Here is a 20,958-nt window from a genome sequence, read left to right as displayed (position 1 = left end):
TAAAAATAAATAAAATAAAAACTAGTTGAGATGTGCTAGTGGTGGAACAGATCTAATACAGATGTGATAATTTAATTTGACTCTACATTCTATGGCAGCAGCAGGGGGCGAGAGAAATAGACAGAGAGAGTAGTAGACAGAGAAAGTTAAGAGTTAGAAGGACAGAAAAACGTAGAAAATGAGAGAGACATACAGTTGAAGTCGGATGTTTACATACACTTAGTAGGTTGGAGTCATTAAAACTCATTTTTCAACCACTCCACAAATTTCTTGTTAACAAACTATAGTTTTTGCAAGTCGGTTAGGACATCTACTTTGTGCATGACACAAGTAATTATTTCACTTATAATTCACTGTATCACAATTCCAGTGGGTCAGAAGTTTACATACACTAAGTTGACTGTGCCTTTAAACAGCTGGAAAAATTCCAGAAAATGATGTCATGGCTTTAGAAGCTTCTGATAGGCTAATTGACATCATTTGAGTCAATTGGAGGTGTACCTGTGGATGTATTTCAAGGCCTACCTTCAAATGCAATGCCTCTTTGCTTGACATCATGGGAAAATCAAAAGAAATCAGCCAAGACCTCAGAAAGAAATATTGTAGACCTCCACAAGTCTGGTTCATCCTTCGGAGCAATTTCCAAATGCCTGAAGGTACTACGTTCATCTGTACAAACAATAGTACCCAAGTATAAACACCATGGGACCACGCAGCTGTCATACCGCTCAGGAAGGAGATGCGTTCTGTCTCCTAGAGATGAACGTACTTTGGTGCGAAAAGTGCAAATCAATCCAAGAACAACAGCAAAGGACCTTGTGAAGATGCTGGAGGAAACAGGTACAAAAGTATCTATATCCACAGTAAAATGAGTCCTATATCGACATAACCTGAAAGGCCGCTCAGCAAGGAAGAAGCCACTGCTCCAAAACCAGACAATGATCCCAAGCATACTTCCAAAGTTGTGGCAAAATGGCTTAAGTACAACAAAGTCAAGGTATTGGAGTGGCCATCACAAAGCCCTGACCTCAATCCTGTAGAAAATGTGTGGGCAGAACTGAAAAGCGTGTGCGAGCAAGGAGGCCTACAAACCTCACTCAGTTACACCAGCTCTGTCAGGAGGAATGGGCCAAAATTCACCCAGTTTATTGAGGGAAGCTTGTAGAAGGCTACCCAAAACGTTTGACCCAAGTTAAACAATTTAAAGGCAATGCTACCAAATACTAATTGAGTGTATGTAAACTTCTGACCCACTGGGAATGTGATGAAATAAATAAAAGCTTGAATAAATCATTCTCTCTACTATTATTCTGACATTTCACATTCTTAAAATAAAGTGGTGAACCTAACTGACCTAAGACAGGGAATTTTTATTAGGATTAAGTGTCAGGAATTGTGAAAAACTGAGTTTAAATGTATTTGGCTAAGGTGTATGTAAACTTCCGACTTCAACTGTAAGTGAAACAGACAGAGAAGATTTCAGATAACTACATTGTTTGTGCAATCATAAGAAACATTGATAAACACTTCACACACAATAAGGCATTTCAAGAGACTACATTTACACAGCCTAATTTTACTACATTGCTGCACTCTAACATGTCTATGCTCTTGTTTTTGAATGCTACTGGGTGTCATTAAAAATGAACACTGTTGTTTTGCATTTGTGTTTCTAGCTTCATGTACGGGGAGCTCACAGACAAGGATACTAGCGAGAAAGTACGGCTAACGTTTGAAAACTACGAGATGAACTCGTTTGAAATACTAATGTATAAAAAAAACAGTAAGTACCAAGTGAATATGAAAAACAGCCTCTTATCATGCTAATGTATTCTGCCATTTCTTATGAATATGTACAATGATGTTCCAACGTCGACTGGAACAGTACTAACCCTGTAGATCATGGGCCGCATCCATAAAGCGTCTCATAGTAGGAGTGCTGATCTAGGATCAGTTTTGCCTTGTAGATCATAATGAATCAGTGGAGACCTGATCCTGGATCAGCACTCCTACTCTGACATGCTTTATGAATACAGGCCCAGTTATAACTTCCTGTCCCGCCAGCAGGGAGCTGGGTCTTTGAGCCCAGTTATAACCATGTGCTTTTTTCACAAATAAGTTTCTGTTGATGGCTGTATTCCCCATTCCCCCGATTGTATCAAAGACTATTATAGATAAAGCTATAATAATGTATGTTCTCTCATCTCAGGAACGCCGGTATGGTTCTTTGTGAAGATAGCCCCTATACGAAACGAACAGGAAAAAGTGGTGCTGTTTCTGTGCACCTTCAGTGACATCACAGCCTTTAAACAACCAATAGAAGATGAAACTTCGAAAGGTGAGTGACAGAGTTTGTAAGTGGCAACAAAGGATGTGGTCCCATTTACTTGAATAGTCCCCTACAGATGTGCAAGTCATAAAAAGCTTTTTGACTACGTTTTACAATAAAGTATTATAATAACGTTATATGTTACGTCTAAAGCCCTCATCAGGGTACTGCTTTTAATCAAAACACATTGTTTTTATGAATAATAACACTCTGGTTAATTCATAAATTCAATATTGGTCTTCCTTTGCAAAGCTATTAGTACATTCTCATTATTTTCACACAGACTACTAACCCCAAAACCCTTTTCTTGCCTCGTGCTCTCAGGTTGGGGGAAGTTTGCCCGGCTAACTCGTGCTCTGACCAGCAGTAGAGGGGTGTTACAGCAGCTACAGCCTACTGTACACAAGGGAGAGAACGTTCACAAGCACTCCCGCCTAGCTGAGGTACGCTAATATTTATGTCTATTGTACGTGTTTATAACTACACTGATAAAGCTAGGTATTTTGTGTGTGTGTGTGTGTGTGTGTGTGTGTGTGTGTGTGTGTGTGTGTGTGTGTGTGTGTGTGTGTGTGTGTGTGTGTGTGCATGCGCCATTCCATTTGGTTATGGTGGAGGCATGTGCCCCTGTGCTGTGAATCCATTTGTCTCTGTCCTTTTTTGTGATTATAGAGATGCACTGAAATGATAACACACACACACACCCATGTACACACACACAGATGTACACACACACACCATATATGGATGTAACAATATCTATGCAACCTTTAAAGGTAGACTCAGCGATATAACATAGATGCAGAAAGTAAACATCATAGTGGGTCAATTTCCGCAACAACTAAGAGCGTTGAAGCACGAGGCTCAACTTCTCCTCTGTTTTGGGCCCCTGGCTACCACACTGTAACAGCATGAAGTGAACCTGTGCACAGGCGCAGATACTGTGTGTGACTGTGTGAGAGCAAAGTCTTGCATCATCGTTGATCTCAATATCTGCAGTGCTGCTTGTGGCAACGTCATTTCGCTGAGTGTACCTTTAGGTGAACTGTAACCTCTTGGTTTACACCAAACCCTTTTATTCCATCAAACTCATCAAAGATATACAATCTGCAGGTCCTCCAGCTGGGCTCAGACATCCTCCCCCAGTACAAGCAGGAGACGCCCAAGACGCCGCCCCACATCATCCTCCACTACTGTGCCTTCAAGACCACCTGGGACTGGGTCATCCTCATCCTCACCTTCTACACGGCCATCATGGTTCCTTACAATGTCTCCTTCAAGGTCTGAACCATAGAATTACATATACTTTATCCCTTACCAAGATGGCTGCCATTATCAGCATATTCTATCTAGAGCTATGCAGGTGTGACATCAATCACTCTAATTTGTATTCTATATCTCGGTCCCACTTTAAACAAAGTACAACTTGTAAAGGCTTTATATAACATACAGTACCAGTCAAAAGTTTGGACACACCTACTCATTCCAGGGTTTTTCTTTATTTCTACTATTTTCTACATTGTAGAATGATAGTTAAGACATCAAAACTATGACATAACACATATGGAATCATGTAGTAACCAAAAAAGTGTTAAACAAATCAAAATAGCCACCCTTTGCCTTGATGACAGCTTTGCACACTCTTGGCATTCTCTCAACCAGCTTCATGAGGTAGTCACCTGGAATGCATTTCAATTAACAGGTGTGCTTTGTTAAAAGTTAATTTGTGGAATTTCTTTCCTTCTTAATGCGTTTGAGCCAATCAGTTGTGTTGTGACAAGGTAGGGTTGGTATACAGAAGATAACTCTATTTGGTAAATGTCCAAGTCCATCTTATGGCAAGAACAGCTCAAATAAGCAAATAGACAAGTTTCTTCAAGTGCAGTCGCAAAAACCATCAAGTGCTATGATGAAACTGTCTCTCATGAGGACCGCCACAGGAAAGGAAGACCCAGAGTTACCTCTGCTGCAGAGTATAAGTTCATTAGATTTACCAGCCTCAGAAATCAGTAACTGCACCTCAGATTGCAGCCCAAATAAATACTTCACAGAGTTCAAGTAACAGACACATCTCAACATCAACTGTTCAGAGGAGACTGTGTGACTCAGGCCTTCATGGTCGAATTGCTGCAAAGAAACCACTACTAAAGGACACCAATAATAAGAAGAGACTTGCTTGGGCCAAGAAACACGAGCAATGGACATTAGACCGGTGGAAATCTGTCCTTTGGTCTGATGAGTCCAAATAGGAGATGTTTGGTTCCAACCGCCGTGTCTTTGTGAGACGCAGAGTAGGTGAACGGATGATCTCCGCATGTGTGGTTGCCACCGTGAAGCATGGAGGAGGAGGTGTGATGGTGTGGGGGTGCTTTGCTGGTGACACTGTCTGTGATTTATTTAGAATTCAAGGCACACTTAACCAGCATGGCTACCACAGCATTCTGCGGCGATACACCATCTCATCTGGTTTGCGCTTAGTGGGACTATCATTTGTTTTTCAACAGGACAATGACCCAAAACACACCTCCAGGCTGTGTAAGGGCTATTTGACCAAGAAGGAGAGTGATGGAGTGCTGCATCAGATGACCTGGCCTCCACAATCACCCTACCTCAACCCAATTCAGATGGTTTGGGATGAGTTGGACCGCAGAGTGAAGGAAAAACAGCCAACAAGTGCTCAGCATATGTGGGAACTCCTTCAAGACTGTTGGAAAAGCATTCCAGGTGAAGCTGGTTGAGAGAATGCCAAGAGTGTGCAAAGCTGTCATCAAGGCAAAGGGTGGCTACTTTGAAGAATCTGAAATCTAAAATATATTTAGATTTGTTTAACAATTGTTTGGTTACTGCATGATTCCATATGTGTTATTTCATAGTTTTGATATCTTCACTATTATTCTACAATGTAGAAAATAGTAAAAATAAAGAAAAACCCTTGAATGAATAGGTGTCCAAACTTTTGACTGGTACTGTACATAAATGCTTCACAAATCATCTATAAGCGTATGTCATGACTCATTCTCTATAAATAGTGTATAAACATACAAAGTGTGTTATTTCACAATTCACTCTACAGTGGGAATGGTTATGTCACCCTTTATACAACATTTTTCAAGTATGACATACGCTTATAGATGATTTGTGAAGCATTTATGTAGTGATTATGAAGCCTTTATGTATGCTTTATAAAGCCTTTATAAGTTGTACTTTGTTTAAAGTGGGACCTATCTCAATGGTCTAACAAAGACTATATAATCTACTATAATAAAGATCCTCTCCTGTCCTCAAGGATATATCAAAAATGTAGGCTAATAATCTTGGGGATGTAATATAGATTCTCTACTCTAAAGCAAATTGCCATTTGGGAATAACACAGATTCTCTACTATACTGCTCTATTAAGATTCTCTCCTCTACTATAACAAAGAGTATCTACTCTACTACTGTACAATCACAAAGATTCTCCCATCTCTTCCTCCAGACCAAGCAGAACAATGTGACGTGGCTGGTGGTGGACAGCATCGTAGATGTAATCTTCCTGGTGGACATCGTGCTCAACTTCCACACTACCTTTGTGGGCCCGGCCGGAGAGGTCATCTCCGACCCCAAGCTCATCAGGATGAACTACCTGAAGACATGGTTCGTCATCGACCTGCTCTCCTGCCTGCCTTACGACGTCATCAACGCCTTCGAGAATGTGGACGAGGTCAGTACTGTGTGTGTGTGTATGTATGTGGTGGGTGTTCGTCATCAACCTGCTCTCCTGCCTGGCCTACAACCTCTTTAGCGCCTTTCGAGAATGTGGACGAGGTCAATCGGGTCTGACAATATTTTGGTAATTTAGCTTTTACAGCTTTAATAGTGGTGTTGCCACTGCCAGCCCCATGCTCTAACCCACAACCCTGGTGTTGCCACTGCTAGGCCCATGCTCTAACCCACAACCCTGGTGTTGCCACTGCTAGGCCCATGCTCTAACCCACAACCCTGGTGTTGCCACTGCCAGCCCCATGCTCTAACCCACAACCCTGGTGTTGCCACTGCCAGCCCCATGCTCTAACCCACAACCCTGGTGTTGCCACTGCCAGCCCCATGCTCTAACCCACAACCCTGGTGTTGCCACTGCCAGCCCCATGCTCTAACCCACAACCCTGGTGTTGCCACTGCTAGGCCCATGCTCTAACCCACAACCCTGGTGTTGCCACTGCCAGCCCCATGCTCTAACCCACAACCCTGGTGTTGCCACTGCCAGCCCCATGCTCTAACCCACAACCCTGGTGTTGCCACTGCCAGCCCCATGCTCTAACCCACAACCCTGGTGTTGCCACTGCTAGGCCCATGTTCTACATTAGTAGTCTCTAGTAGTCTAAACCCAGTGAGCTATATTGATTCGCTGCCATTGAAATATTGAAGTGTCAGAGCTTTTCCTTTCCTGTCTGACTATATAATTTATGTTTGGCTAATGACAGCAGCTAATGTCCTAATCCTAATGTCCTTACCCACCCTCCAGAAACCCCAAACACAGCCTTTTCTCAGTCTCTTCCAGAGAACCAATGAGCTCAGCCTTATATTAGCTTATATTACTGGATGTCAGGCTGTGTGTGTGTGTGTGTGTGTGTGTGTGTGTGTGTGTTTGTACGAGTTCAGCCTGTTAACCAGCGTATGTTACTGGACATCAGGCTCCATTTGAAGGTCCACAAACCTGGCAGCGTTTATTTGTCTTATGGCAGCCTTATAGAGTTATTATGGCGGTCGGTTGTTTTTGATTTGTGACTCCGTCTTCAGTGTGTGTGGCTGTGTTTTCACACAGTAACTAAAGGCCTCTCTGGGTTTTGCGGTTCTCTGAGTGCCTCTTCTCCACGTTTACGACCAGAAGCTGCTCACCAAGAGATAGTAAGGGAATTCAAGGAAAAGGAAGATTCTCTTTGAACAGAAAGAAAATATCCTTCAAAGAGCAGCATATTAGCGCCGTCCCTCCTACCTTCCACACACATTCATTCAATTATGGAATTAAACCCGTTTATCCATGAGTGTTAAAGCGTTGAGGCTCGGGCACATATTACTGTATGACTCAGACTGCTGCAGCAATAGGAAATGTAGTATTGCTGTCATTTTCAATATGTGAAGTGCCTTGCTTACTCAAAGGGGTCAGTCTCCTTACCAGAGAATTCAGCAGTGTGTCAGTAGTCACACAACCCCATGGTGATGAGGTATATATACACTACATGACCAAAAGTATGTGGACACTTGCTCGTCCATCTAATTACAACCCCCCCCCCCCCCTTTGCTGCTATAACAGCCTCCACTGTTCTGGGAAGGCTTTCCACTAGATGTGGGAACACTGCTGCAGGGACTTGCTTCCATTCAGCCACAAGAGCATTAGTCAGGTCGGGCACTGATGTTGGCCGATTAGGCCTGGCTCGTAGTCGGCGTTCCAATTCATCCCAAAGGGGTTTGATGGGGTTGAGGTCAGGTCTCTGTGCAGGCCAGTCAAGTTCTTCCACACCGATCTCGACAAACCCATTTCTGTATGGACCTCGCTTTGTGCACTGGGGCATTGCCATTCTGAAACAGGAAAGGGCCTTCCCCAAACTGTTGCTACAAAGTTGGAAGCACAGAATCGTCCAGAATGTCATTGTATGCTGTAGTATTAAGATTTCCCTTCACTGGAACTAAGGGGCCTAGCCCGAACCATGAAAAACAGCCCCAGACCATTATTCCACCTCCACCAAAATGTACAGTTGGCACTACGCAATGGGGCAGGTAGTGTTCTCCTGGCATCCGCCAAATCCAGATTTGTCCGTTGGACTACCAGATGGTGAAGCATGATTCATCACTCCAGAGAACGCGTTTCCACTGCTCCAGAGTCCAATGGTGGCGAGCTTTACACCACTCCAGCCGACGCTTGGCATTACGCATGGTGAGCTTAGGCTTGTGTGCGGCTGCTAGGCCTTGGAAACCCATTTCATGAAGCTCCCGATGTACAGTTATTGTGCTGACATTGCTTTCAGAGGCAGTTTGGAACGCGGTAGTGAATGTTGCAACCGAGGACAGACAATTTCTACACGCTACGCGCTTCAGCACTCGGCGGTCCCGTTCTGTGAGCTTGTGTGGCTTACCACTTCGCGTCTGAGCCGTTGTTGCTCCTAGACGTTTCCACTTCAAAATAACAGCACTTACAGCTGACCGGGGCAGCTCTAGCAGGACAGACATTTGACAAACTGACTTGTTGGAAAGGTGGCATCCTATGACGGTGCCACTTTGAAAGTCACTGAGCTCTTCAGTAAGGCCATTCTACTGCCAATGTTTGTCTATGGAGATTGCATGGCTGTGTGCTCGATTGTATACACCTGTCAGCAACGGCAGTGGCTGAAAGAGCCGAATCCACTAATTTGAAGGGGTGACCACATACTTTTGTATGTATAGTGTAGATTTGGAAAGACCTGTTTCAGATCTGTAAGTCTCAGGTAAACATGTCTCAGAGGCACAGATAAACAGAGTTAGATTCCATTTCAATTCAGTCAATTCATGAAGTAAACTGAAATTGCTTTTCAATGAGGAAAATGTGAATTGGACTTTCATCAAATGAGCAGTGACGAAAAATCTGTTTAACCAAAACAAAATTCCTCATTAGTCGTCAAATCCCACACAGTCTGTTGACAGACGCTACGATACCAGTTATGTTGCGTGCATAACCTGGCTGCCTGCAGACGTTAACTTTCTATAGCTTTCAATGCCATCTCTTCTCCATGGCTCTGTCTGTGGCCTTTGAAGAAAGTATTGGATTTGAGTTTCCAGACTTTCTGTTGAATGTGTTTTGATCTGGCTGCCTGCAGAGAGAGACCTTCACACAGCTCTCTCTGGGTGCTCAAGTGTGGTGTGGGTACCCTCACTGTCTTTCACCCAGCGCTCTCTCTCTCTCTGTCAGTCTGTCACTCTCTTCTCCTTTGAAGTGAGCTGGCTGACTTTCATTTTTCTCTTCAGGGGAAGTGTTAGAGAACAGTGGGGGTAATTAGTCCTATTGCCCCCGACAGAACCTCCAGTGCTACCTTGTGAAGAAGATCTCTGTCACGACTTCTGCCGTATTTTACCTCCTGCGCCTGACTCCTTCTTTCACACCTCGTCACAATCTCATTAAATGGAGCTGGGAGAAAATAGTTTGCTTGCCTCAATCCAGACTGAATCACGTGTTTCATTAGTGGAGTGAAACAGAGCTTAATTCAGTCTGGATTTGCAGGCTAGGAGTCTGCAATCCAATGCTAGTCCACTAGAAGAGACAGTCAGTCAGTCACTGCTTCTAATGCTTTAATGTGTTTTACATGTGAAGGCTACCCCTAGCAGTCAGTACAGCATATGGTTTGGAGACCGACGTCTCACTGAAGTGCGGTGAAATGCATTGCTAGTTTCTTAACGGGCAAGGCGAAAGCAGGAGACTAAACAAAACAAAAAATTATCTTTCTCCTTTCTCTTTTTCTCCCCTTTCTATAGTTTTTCTCTCTTCTAAAAATAGCTTTTGTCTGGCTGGTTTGACATCTGCTGTAATTATGTATCAGGGGATTCAGGATTTCTTCTGTCATGATGTAACTGAGCTCTCTGGTGGAGGGGATAGATGCCAGCCGTGCATCTGCAGCCATAGAACTAGAATTAGCGTATCCTTCAAAGTATAGCTGTAGTGTTAGCAGTGCAGCTAGCCAGGCGTGCAGAGACAGTACTGGATTAAATGCGCTTCAGTGTAGTGGTTAGCATTAGCAGTACAGCTGTCCAGGTGTGCAGGTACAGGACTGGATTAAATGAGAAATTAGATCTCAGTGTAACCTTAGCATTAGCAGCACAGCTAGCCAGGCATTACCAGACTGGCTCAATGAGCTCTCAGTGTAATAATAATAATATGCCATTTAGCAGACGCTTTTATCCAAAGCGACTTACAGTCATGCGTGCATACATTTTTTTGTGTATGGGTGGTCCCGGGGATCGAACCCACTACCTTGGCGTTACAAGCTCCGTGCTCTACCAGCTGAGCTACAGAGGACCACATTAGCCAGTGAAACCATAAGCGTTAGCCAGGAAGAAGATGTATGGCCGTTGGCTAACCAATGGCTAACCAATGTGTGATTGTCTGTTTGGCTATGAAGATGAATATGTACATAGGCCTACACATAAACAAAGACTAAATCTCAGATGTGTGTGTGTGTTGTCTAATCTTACATAGTTGGTCAAATGGAGCACCCACCGAACAGGAAGTTGTACCCTCACCCCAAAGTAATTTAAGATGCTATAGATCGCTCTATAATCAATACACTCCCTTTATCTTACCCGAAATAAAGCCAAATAGGCACCTCTGAAGTTTCTCACAGAGAATCAATCAATCCCACAGCCAATTATGGTTAAAACAGTGCCATGTCTCTCTAATGGATAGTAACATCGAATGAAACGCATCACACTTTGAAATCTGTTAAATATTCTTATTCTGAGATGCTTAGTGAATACGTCCGTAAAGGATTTGGATATGTGAAAGCACTTAAAGGCTGTTTAAGCACCATTTTATTTGGTGAATTATAACGTTTAGTGCGTCTCTGGGTCACTCTACCATGGAGGGGTCAACGGTCATTAAACAGATTTAGAGATGGATAACGTTACAATTCAAGGCCTAATGATTACTCAGGTCACCTTCATTATGGGCGGCAGGTAGCTTAGTGGGTAAGAGCGTTGTGCCAGTAACCGAAAGGTCGCTGGTTCTAATCCCCGAGCCGACTATGTGAAAAATCTGTCGATGTGCCCTTAAGCAAGGCACTTAACCCTAATTGCTCCTGTAAGTCGCTCTGGATAAGAGCGTCTGCTAAATGACTAAAATGTAAAATGTAAAATGTAATTATTAGCATGCACTGAACAATGTGCACACCCTTCACACGCACATGCATGCTATAGGCCCTATAGGCCTAAGCGTGTTGCTGCTGTTAGCTGTCATTTAGGCAAACCAAACTCAAGCCAGTTCTATGTGTGTGTGCGTGCCAGTGTGTGCGTGCCTGTGTGCGGGTGCGTGCCTGTGTGCATGCCTACATCTGTGAAAAATGCTGTGTTAGCGTTTAGTGTCCTGATGTGTCGCTCAAAAGCATCCGTTTAGTGAGTTGTTAGTTGATGAAGGCCGTGGCTGTGTCAGTGGTCTAAAGTGCTGCAGTGGTGCTTAACAAGCTGATCCTAACAGGGCTGATCCTAAGAAGGCTGTGAGCGGCACCAAGTCTGTATCTGCAGGTACTTTGTCAGCCTCTAGTCTTTCAGCTTCTCAGCACGTGGTTAATGCTGACAGCTGACAGACACCAGGACATTTTCTGTTAGCCTGACCAGGTTCTGTCCAGCCAGCTACTATGGACAGGGAAAACAACATATTCATTTCTTTATGACTGGGAATTAATGTGGCCTCACGTCATTTATTTGAAGTTGATCATCAAGCCATGTTTGTACTTTTGGTTGAACGATTTGTGAAGAATCTTTATAGGCTTGATAAAAGATTTGTGAAGTTTTCATTAAGCCGTAGGAGTTATTATAACATTATGAAGTCCTCTGCATTATACCTGGAGGCGATAAGTAAGTTATGTTTCCTCTAAAGTGGGGACAGCTTATTCTACTTGTAGTTATCCTGATATGCGTTCAGTAATGTAAATAGTAGCGAACGTTCACTAACACATTTAATTTGTTTTGTGTTAGCCGCGAACATTCGCTAACGCTAGCTAACAGTCTGAGGTAGTGTGCGATGAATGGAAGTGTCTGTTTCGGGTCTAAACTGTCAGTACAAATAATAAAGTGGCCATGTAGGCTTTTTATTACATGTAGTAGGAATAGCTACGTTTTTTTTCAGTTTGCAGCTAAAAAGCCACAGTAATCCTTACAAAAAGGAGATAAGTATTTGCAGCTTCACTGTAACATTTTGGAATGTTCATTCAAATCTTTCAACTGAAATTGTTACTAAGCAACATGTTTGCCGCAAACAATGGTCTAACTGATACAGTAATCCAGTGTGGCCCACATGTACTGTATCTGCAATGCTCTGAACATTCCACCATGCTTAATAAACCCCAGTATTAATAAAAAAGTGAGAGATTTGGTTTGGTGTCACTTAACTGTTGTCTTTTTTTTTTTTATCACATTATCCTTTTTACATGAATATGATTGACCTATTAATTTGTACATGTTTAAAGTCATCTTGGTTTTATTTTTATCATCTTCTTATGTCTTCTTTTCTTCTGTTTGATCATGCTCACTTCTTTCTTTATTTTCTTCCTCATCCCCCTGTTTTGTTCTGTTTGCATGGTCCCTCCTCCTCCTCTGCCTGTGTTTGTTTGTGGAACGTGAAGAACTGGAACCGTCGAGCTGTCACTCAAGTAGGCCTTTCATTATCAAGCCCACTTTGATTGAGTTGGTTTGGGTTCAAATATGATTATAATGATATGATAAAAAATAAAAAACATTTGCAATTGATAAACACAGACACACAGTCTACAGTCAGTATGTGCTTTATCATGCAGGATAAGTTCACACTTAAGCACACACACACACACTTCACGCAAATGTACTCTGTTCATGATTCAGATAGAAATCACGTGTTACATCATATTTTATTGTGTTGAGTATATGATTCCAAATGAACAGTCTTTCTTTCCTTCTGATTTACCCCTGAAACCTGGCAATGGTGTTTTGATTGAATTAATGCACAAAGACCCTAGCTAGTTGTCTTACAGTAAATTAATGGAAGGCCCGTGTGAGGTTATATCGACTGGAAGCAAGGCTATGGCTTGTTTCACAGCTGCTTGAGTACACCCTAATTTTATAGTCATAACATCAAATTAATATTATTAACGTCTAGGAAAGACTTCTTGATGCCAGCACACACATTCAGTATCCAAGGACTCCCTGGGAAACGGTGGCAAATGTTACTGAGTGGACTATCCTGGTTAAAAGAAAAGAAAATGCGTACAGACACATACATTTTGTCAACATGCAGAGACATATTGTTAAAGTCTCACGAGAATGCAGTTCTGTTAATCCTAGTGTTTGTTTATACCTTAAGCTACAGGTCCACCCTTCCGTTACCATAGAACTAAAACATTATTTCAACCTCTGCCTGCTCTCTCTCTCTCTCTCTCTCTCTCTCTCTCTCTCTCTCTCTCTCTCTCTCTCTCTCACACACACTCACTCACTCACTCACTCAATCACTCACTCAGGGGATCAGCAGTCTGTTCAGTTCTTTGAAGGTTGTCCGGCTGCTGCGTTTGGGCAGGGTAGCCCGTAAACTGGACCACTACATTGAGTATGGAGCTGCCGTCCTCGTCCTGTTGGTGTGTGTCTTCGGCCTGGCTGCCCACTGGCTGGCCTGCATCTGGTACTGTTCTGTTAAGACTGATTTACTGTATGTTAAAGGTAGAATCAGTGAAATGACGTTGCCACGAGCAGTACCACAGATATTGCGATAGCACAGCTCTCACACAGTCACACAAAGTATCTGCTCATGTGCAGGGGTTCGCTTCACGCTGTTACAACGTGGTAGGTACGGGACCAAAATAGTGGAGAAGTTTAGCCTTGCGCTTCAACACACTTAGTTGTTGTGGAAATTGACTAACTATGCTGTTTACTTTGTGCATCTACGTCATATCGCTGAGTCTACCTTGAATGTGTTATAACAGTACTTCCCAACCCTCTTATCCGGGACCACCAGATGTTTCACATATTTGTTGTAGCCCTAAACTGGCACACCTGATTTAACTAGTCAAGGGCTTGACGATTAGACAACAAAGATGTGAACCATCTGCTGGACCCCGAGGAGAGGGTTGTTATAGGAGTTAATAATGTGATATAAAGTCATTATGTAGGTAACATACATATAAACTGTTATCATATTATTAATATAAACTATCACAGCGGCCAAAACAATCTGGCTACTGTATTTGTTAATTGCATATTCCTTTAGTGTTTCTCAATCCGTTCCACTCTGATCCCCAACCGTGGCATGCTTTTGTTCTACTACACCTGATTTAATTAATCAAGAAGATTAGTTGTGGATTAGTTTACAAGTTGCTAGTGCTAGTAGGGAATTAGAACAAAAATGCAAAGTGAAATGACTGGGGAGTCTCTGAGTAACGGATTGAGAAACACTGCCTTTAAAAACCATCATGCTCTGTAGTGTTGACAGTGTCATGCTCTGTAGTGTTGACAGTGTCATGCTCTGTAGTGTTGACAGTGTCATGAAGGAGAAGTATGTTTCTGTTTCTCACCCGCATTGTCATGCACTGCTTTGTAACTTAACCGAAGTGAACAAACCTCTAACCTGTGTCGTAGAGGTAACCCTAACGCTATCCCTTCCCTTACCCCTAAACCTTAACATGGCTCTTTCTCGTCTCAACCTAACAGGTACAGCAGCTACCTGGTTTTTGTTCTTGTCTAACTGGGCTTTAACAATAAAGGATGCAATTTTGAAGCAAACCTTCATTGTGCAATCAAGAGTTGCTGAATATCTTTATAATCTTGACTGACTATTACAGGTACAGCATCGGTGACTATGAGGTGATAGACGAGGAGACAGGCATCCTGCGGACAGACAGCTGGCTGTACATGCTGGGGGAGACAGTGGGCTCGCCATACCGCTTCAACGCCAGCGGCACAGGGAAGTGGGAGGGCGGCCCCAACAAAGACTCGGTCTACATCACATCTCTATACTTCACCATGACCTCTCTGACCAGTATAGGATTTGGAAACATCGCCCCCACGACTGATGGAGAGAAGATCTTCGCTGTCGCCATGATGATGATCGGATGTAAGTATATGGGACTCCATGTTTTTTTGTCATGATCTGAGGTAGTGTTTCCCAATCCTCTCCTGGAGTACCCCCAGCCAGTCCACATTTGATGTATTCCAGAACTAGCACAGTTGATTTAGCTATTGAGGGGTTTGATGGTTAGGTGACCATTTAAATCAGCTGTGCTAGTTCTGGAATACGTTGAATTGCATTGTTGGTTAAGGGCTTGTAAGTAAGCATTTCACGGTAAGGTCTACACCTGTTCTATTCTTCGCATGTGACAAATAAAATTTGATTTGATAAAATAAGTAGACTGGCTGTGGGTACTCGAGGAGAGGTTTAATAAACACTGATTTAAAGGTTAAGAGTGCCCTCTGTGGATCTATTGGCATTTTCCCCATTTGGTAGCATTATAAATGAATGAATGAATTAATGTGCCCCTCTCATGTCTCATGATGGAATGTTGTTGTTAGAATTGAATGAATTGGTTCTAGATAAGTGAAACGCTGGAGTAGCACTGCTTTGGTAATATGTGTTGGATGGTGCAAGATATTCTCATTCTCACCCCATCACACAGGGCTCCAATGAACCTTAAGGGCTCTGCTACGAATTGATTAGACCAACCCATCAGCTCGTAGTCCCTTAAACTGTCTGCATCAATGGCCCTGCAGTCTATCTAGACAGTGAACAGGGAGCACATCAAACACTCTACTGTCCACAAAACCATGCTCTGACACGTTTTCACATCATTATATTAACATCACAAAGGCATGAGCATTGAAGAGTTTCATTCCAAAGTGCTATATATCAATTTTCAGACATTTTGGTAAATTATTTTCCTTTTTTTAAATCTTTTTTTTTTACAACTTTTGAAAGAGATTGGTGTGTTTTTTCACCATCTAATCATGGCATGGTCTTGTTGAACGATAGACATGTATTTGTTTGAAATCTATCACTTGATGGTTTCATTTCAGAGAGACAAATAATCATGTTTTGTTGCAAAACGCTATGTATCTGCCTCACTCTCAGAGAATTAAGTAGTACTATAGGTTTTACACAGTGAAATGTGACAAATAACTACATTTTTAATAAAGAACTGTACAAATGATACTTTTGTGACATCAATAGTTAATATGACAAGCAATACAGTAATATGAAATCTGTATGTAAAATATTTACATTTGACATTTTAGTCATTTAGCAGATGCTCTTATTCAGAGTGACTTACAGTTAGGTAATTCATCTTAAGATAGCTAGGTGAGAAAACAACATATCACATTCAAATATACAGGATAAAAACATTCCATTCCAGCTAAACAATGGATATAGCATTTTGCAACAAAACGCATTTTAATATCTATGAATAAAAAATCTGAGTATAGTAATATTTTTCACAAACATGAAGGTACCCTTTTCCCAAACATTTCGGATGAAAAAATGTGAAAAATTGGTGGATATAGCGTTTTGGAACGAAACTCTTCAATTTGTATGGAGCAAATAATGTGTGTGTGCCACTCACGAGCTGTTTGAAAGGTTAATTCAGGGTTGTCTGTCTCTTTCATCTGTCTCTTCCTTACAGTATCTCTCAATCTCTTCAACAAAATGGCTGTTGTTACTGCAACTCACATAATCATTAATATCATATCTGTCAATGTGGTTATGGCAAAATGTAGGGAATGATCGTCACCCATCCATCCTTTTTATTCCATCCATTCATTTAATTTCATCCATCCTATTCAAGTAAGGCTACATCTAAAGACAGCCGGAGACTGACACACGCAGACAGAAGCATGCAATATAGAGCAGACAAGTTATTTTTTACCATATGGCTCATTGGCTCTCAGTTGTGTGGTAGTAGCAGCAGCAGGAGAACCTGGGGCAATATACTAGGCAGTCAGTGGTGGTTGGTGCTGTTCAAGATTAGGGAGGACAAATGTTTTTTATGAGCATGGCCTTATTTCTATTACAGCATACTGGATGACTGTCATTCATATTCCATTCACCAAGATCAATGTAACATCGATAGGTGTAGGCTACTACATGATACTCAAATTTGCCCTGTACCCATCATGAGGTTGCTACAACCTAGCCTACAAATGAAAGTTTATAATGTAGGTGCACAGGTCGAGAAACAAATTGGAGTAATCAAGGTGACAGACAGTGACACATTCAATACCGCTGTCACGCTCGTCGGGAACAGAGGAGGACCAAGGCTCAGCGTGGAATGCGAACATTTTATTATTATGAAGTATCACACGAACCAAACAACAAAACGAAAACGTGACGTCCCTGGTTACATACACAAACCAACACGGAACAAGAAACCACCCCAAATGAATGCCTAACAGTTACTTAAGTATGGCTCCCAATCAGAGACAACGAGCTACAGCCATCTCTGATTGGGAGCCATCCTGGCCAACATAGAAATACAACAACTAGAACAAACACAAATGAAAACTCACACCCTGGCTCAACATACTAGAGTCCCCAGAGCCAGGGCGTGACAGTACCCCTCCCTAAAGGCGCGGACTCCGACCGCGCCAACCAAATACCACAGGGGAGGGACCGGGTGGGCACTCCGGCTCCGGGCCTGATCCCCGCTCCCTCTCCAACCCCCCAAAGTATCCCTGGTCCGGTCTGGCCCCGCTGGCCGGAGCTGGACTGCACACTGGTGGAGCGGATTGCTCTAGCTCCGGCGTGAAGCATCTGACCGGTGCCGGACCAGGCACCGGTGGAACAGGCACGGGACGTGCCGGACTGACGACGCACACCACTGGCTTGGTGTGGGGAACAGGCACGGACCGTGCCGGGCTGACGACGCACACCACTGGCTTGGTGTGGGGAGCAGGAGCGGGCCGGACCGGGCTGGCGATGCGCACCATTGGCTTGGTGCGGGGAGCAGGAACGGGCCGGACCGGGCTGGCAACGCGCACCATTGGCTTGGTGCGGGGAGCAGGAACAGGACGGGCCGGGCTGGCGACGCACACCATTGACCTGGTGCGGGGAGCAGGAACAGGACGGGCCGGGCTGGCGATGCGCACCATTGGCTTGGTGCGGGGAGCAGGAACGGGCCGGACCGGGCTGGCAACGCGCACCATTGGCTTGGTGCGGGGAGCAGGAACAGGACGGGCCGGGCTGGCGACGCGCACCATTGGCCTGGTGCGGGGAGCAGGAACAGGACGGGCCGGGCTGGCGACGCGCACCATTGGCTTGGTGCAGGGTGCAGGAGCAGGCCGGGCCGGGCTGGCGACGCGCACCATTGGCCTGGTGCGGGGAGCAGGAACAGGCCGGACCGTACTGGGGACACACACCACTGGCCCTACGCAGGGATCTGGAATGGGCCGGACCGGACTGGTAACACACCCCAGTACCTCTCGCCGTGCCTCTACACCTTCCATCCCCTCTTCGACCAGTAGCCCCCGTAACCTGGCGGCCTCCTCTGCCAACCCGCTGGGCCGCTCTGTCGCGGTCTCCTGCTGGCCCGTCGTCCACGGCGTTAGCCCCCCCCTAAAAAATGTCTGGGCGTCTCTCCTACCCGTGGACCAGGTCTCCATGTCCCTCGCCAGACTTTCGCCCTTCTGCTTCCAAGTCCGGCCCTTCTCTTCCTCACCCGGCTTGACCCAGTCGAGGAGGCGAAGGAGATCTGCTAGAGATCTCCCTGGCGATGGCTCCTGGACACGCTGCTTGGTCCAGTCTTGGTGGTTTCTTCTGTCACGCTCGTCGGGAACAGAGGAGGACCAAGGCTCAGCGTGGAATGCGAACATTTTATTATTATGAAGTATCACACGAACCAAACAACAAAACGAAAACGTGACGTCCCTGGTTACATACACAAACCAACACGGAACAAGAAACTACCCCAAATGAATGCCTAACAGTTACTTAAGTATGGCTCCCAATCAGAGACAACGAGCTACAGCCATCTCTGATTGGGAGCCACCCTGGCCAACATAGAAATACAACAACTAGAACAAACACAAATGAAAACTCACACCCTGGCTCAACATACTAGAGTCCCCAGAGCCAGGGCGTGACAACCGCCTTGCACACACTTGCCTGCATCTAGCTGATCTGAGGTGTAATCATTAGTCCAAACATTTGCAAAATGTTTTGTTTTGAAACAAAACATGAGTTTCTATTGGACAAATTCAGGTAGGTCCCTCCCCGTTTTGTTCAGTTTGCTTCCATTTAAGAAATGTTTTGCAACAGAATTGGCGGAATGAATACACCTCTAATTACCCGAACACACAGTTCACTTTCATAGCAGTCACAAACAGCATCATCACTTTGTTAGTTGTATAAATCTCCTTCACGCATCTACGCGCTCTCCTCTCACCGTTTCTCTTCACTTGTGGACTTCAGTGCACAACACAACAGCTGTATGTGAACAGGTGCAAAAATCTCTCCAAGCCAAACCTTCATATCATAACCATTAACCGCTACACAGCATACATCATTGACACCATATTAACGGTATAGTCAACAAACTAGAACTAGTTAGTAAACCCACAATCCAATCCATGTGTACAGTCACACAGTACAGTGTACAGCAAGCAGTTTAGCAGTTACACCAGTGGGCCCCGGTGGCAATAGATTAATAAAACCGAAAGCTTGACTTGGAACAGTTGTAGTGTTGGATAGCCTTAGCCAGTTAGCTAACATAAATAGCATTCCTCTCTGTTTTAGTCAGGTTGTTGAATAGGCTAAATTAGCTGCATTAGCTAAGTGAAAGATAAACTAAGAAAAAAAAAACAATGAAATATAGCTATCTCTCTCGCTCTGCTGCTTCTCCTTAATTTTTTTAATTAATTTGTTAAAAACTGTTCAACTATTGTCTTTATTTTTTTAGTCAACTACTCACCAGACTTTATTTTGTAATTTTTTAAAAACCTTTATTTAACTAGGCAAGTCAGTTAAGAACAAATTCTTATTTACAATGACGGACGACCCTGGGCCAATTGTGCGCCGCCCTATGGGACTCCCAATCACGGCCGGTTGTGATACAGCCTGGAATCGAACCAGGGGGTCTGTAGTGACGCCTCAAGCACTGAGATGCAGTGCCTTAGACCACTGTGCCACTCGGTAGCCCACTGCACTGCAATGCTAGCTAGCTGTAGCTTATGCCTACAGTACTAGATTCATTCTCTGATCCTTTGATTGTATGGACAAGACTTTAGTTCATACTGCAAGGATATGAACTAACATAGGTTGGAGGACATCCTCCGGAAGTTTGGCATAATTACTGTGTGAGTCTATGGAAGGGGGTGGGAACCATGAGCCTCCTAGGTGTTGTATTGAAGTCAATGTACCCAGAGGAGGATGGAAAATAGCTGTCCTCCGGCTACACCATGGTGGTACCCTAGAGGGTGCTGTTGAGGCTACTGTAGGCCTTCATTTAAAAACAGTGTGTTTTAATCAGTTATCTGGTGATATATTTAGTATAGTTTTATCACTGTATGCATTGCAGGATCAATTGAACAGAGCACTCCCCTACAATCCCCCTGCAATCACTCACTGTCTCAGCTGCTCTCAGACCCTGGTCAGACCATATTCCCTACCTAGTACTTTTGACCAGAGTGCACTACATAGGGAACAGGGTGCCATTTGGGATGTGGATCCTGTTTCACTCATTACTTTACAGCACCTACAGAACAGTGGGTTCAGGTGCACTTGCTGCACCTCAACATCCGTTTCCATGGTGAAAGACAGAGAGATACTTCTGTCAAAGTTACTCGATGCCAGTGAGAGGTACAACGGTTGTACACTTTAAATTATTCATACACACTCCAAGAGTTAGGGTTTGTGTATTGCAGGGGTACACAAACATTTATTTGCGTAATAATAAATCCCCACCT

General features: G+C 43.8%; 1 protein-coding gene across 2 annotated transcripts in view; it reads left to right on the top strand.

Annotated features, from left to right (window-relative positions):
- Positions 1 to 20,958, top strand: part of LOC311145301 (voltage-gated delayed rectifier potassium channel KCNH1-like) — a gene marked incomplete at both ends in the record, with an annotated part of 122,059 nt that overhangs the window by 10,140 nt on the left and 90,961 nt on the right. Inside the window, 8 exons of one of the 2 annotated variants that reach the window (XM_084181535.1) lie at positions 1,677 to 1,783; positions 2,210 to 2,338; positions 2,654 to 2,772; positions 3,440 to 3,607; positions 5,804 to 6,028; positions 12,669 to 12,695; positions 13,536 to 13,693; positions 14,850 to 15,121. In XM_084181535.1, coding sequence (XP_084037661.1) covers positions 1,677 to 1,783; positions 2,210 to 2,338; positions 2,654 to 2,772; positions 3,440 to 3,607; positions 5,804 to 6,028; positions 12,669 to 12,695; positions 13,536 to 13,693; positions 14,850 to 15,121 — 1,205 coding nt within the window. The remainder of the gene's footprint in view (positions 1 to 1,676; positions 1,784 to 2,209; positions 2,339 to 2,653; positions 2,773 to 3,439; positions 3,608 to 5,803; positions 6,029 to 12,668; positions 12,696 to 13,535; positions 13,694 to 14,849; positions 15,122 to 20,958) is intronic. The other variant, XM_084181536.1, reaches the window with a different exon arrangement.

Source organism: Coregonus lavaretus (genome assembly GCF_964263955.1).
Source record: "Coregonus lavaretus genome assembly, chromosome: 1".
In the NCBI taxonomy this organism is placed as follows: Eukaryota; Metazoa; Chordata; class Actinopteri; order Salmoniformes; family Salmonidae; genus Coregonus; species Coregonus lavaretus.
Note: the sequence above shows the minus strand (reverse complement) of the source record. Positions and strands in the feature narration are given on the sequence as shown.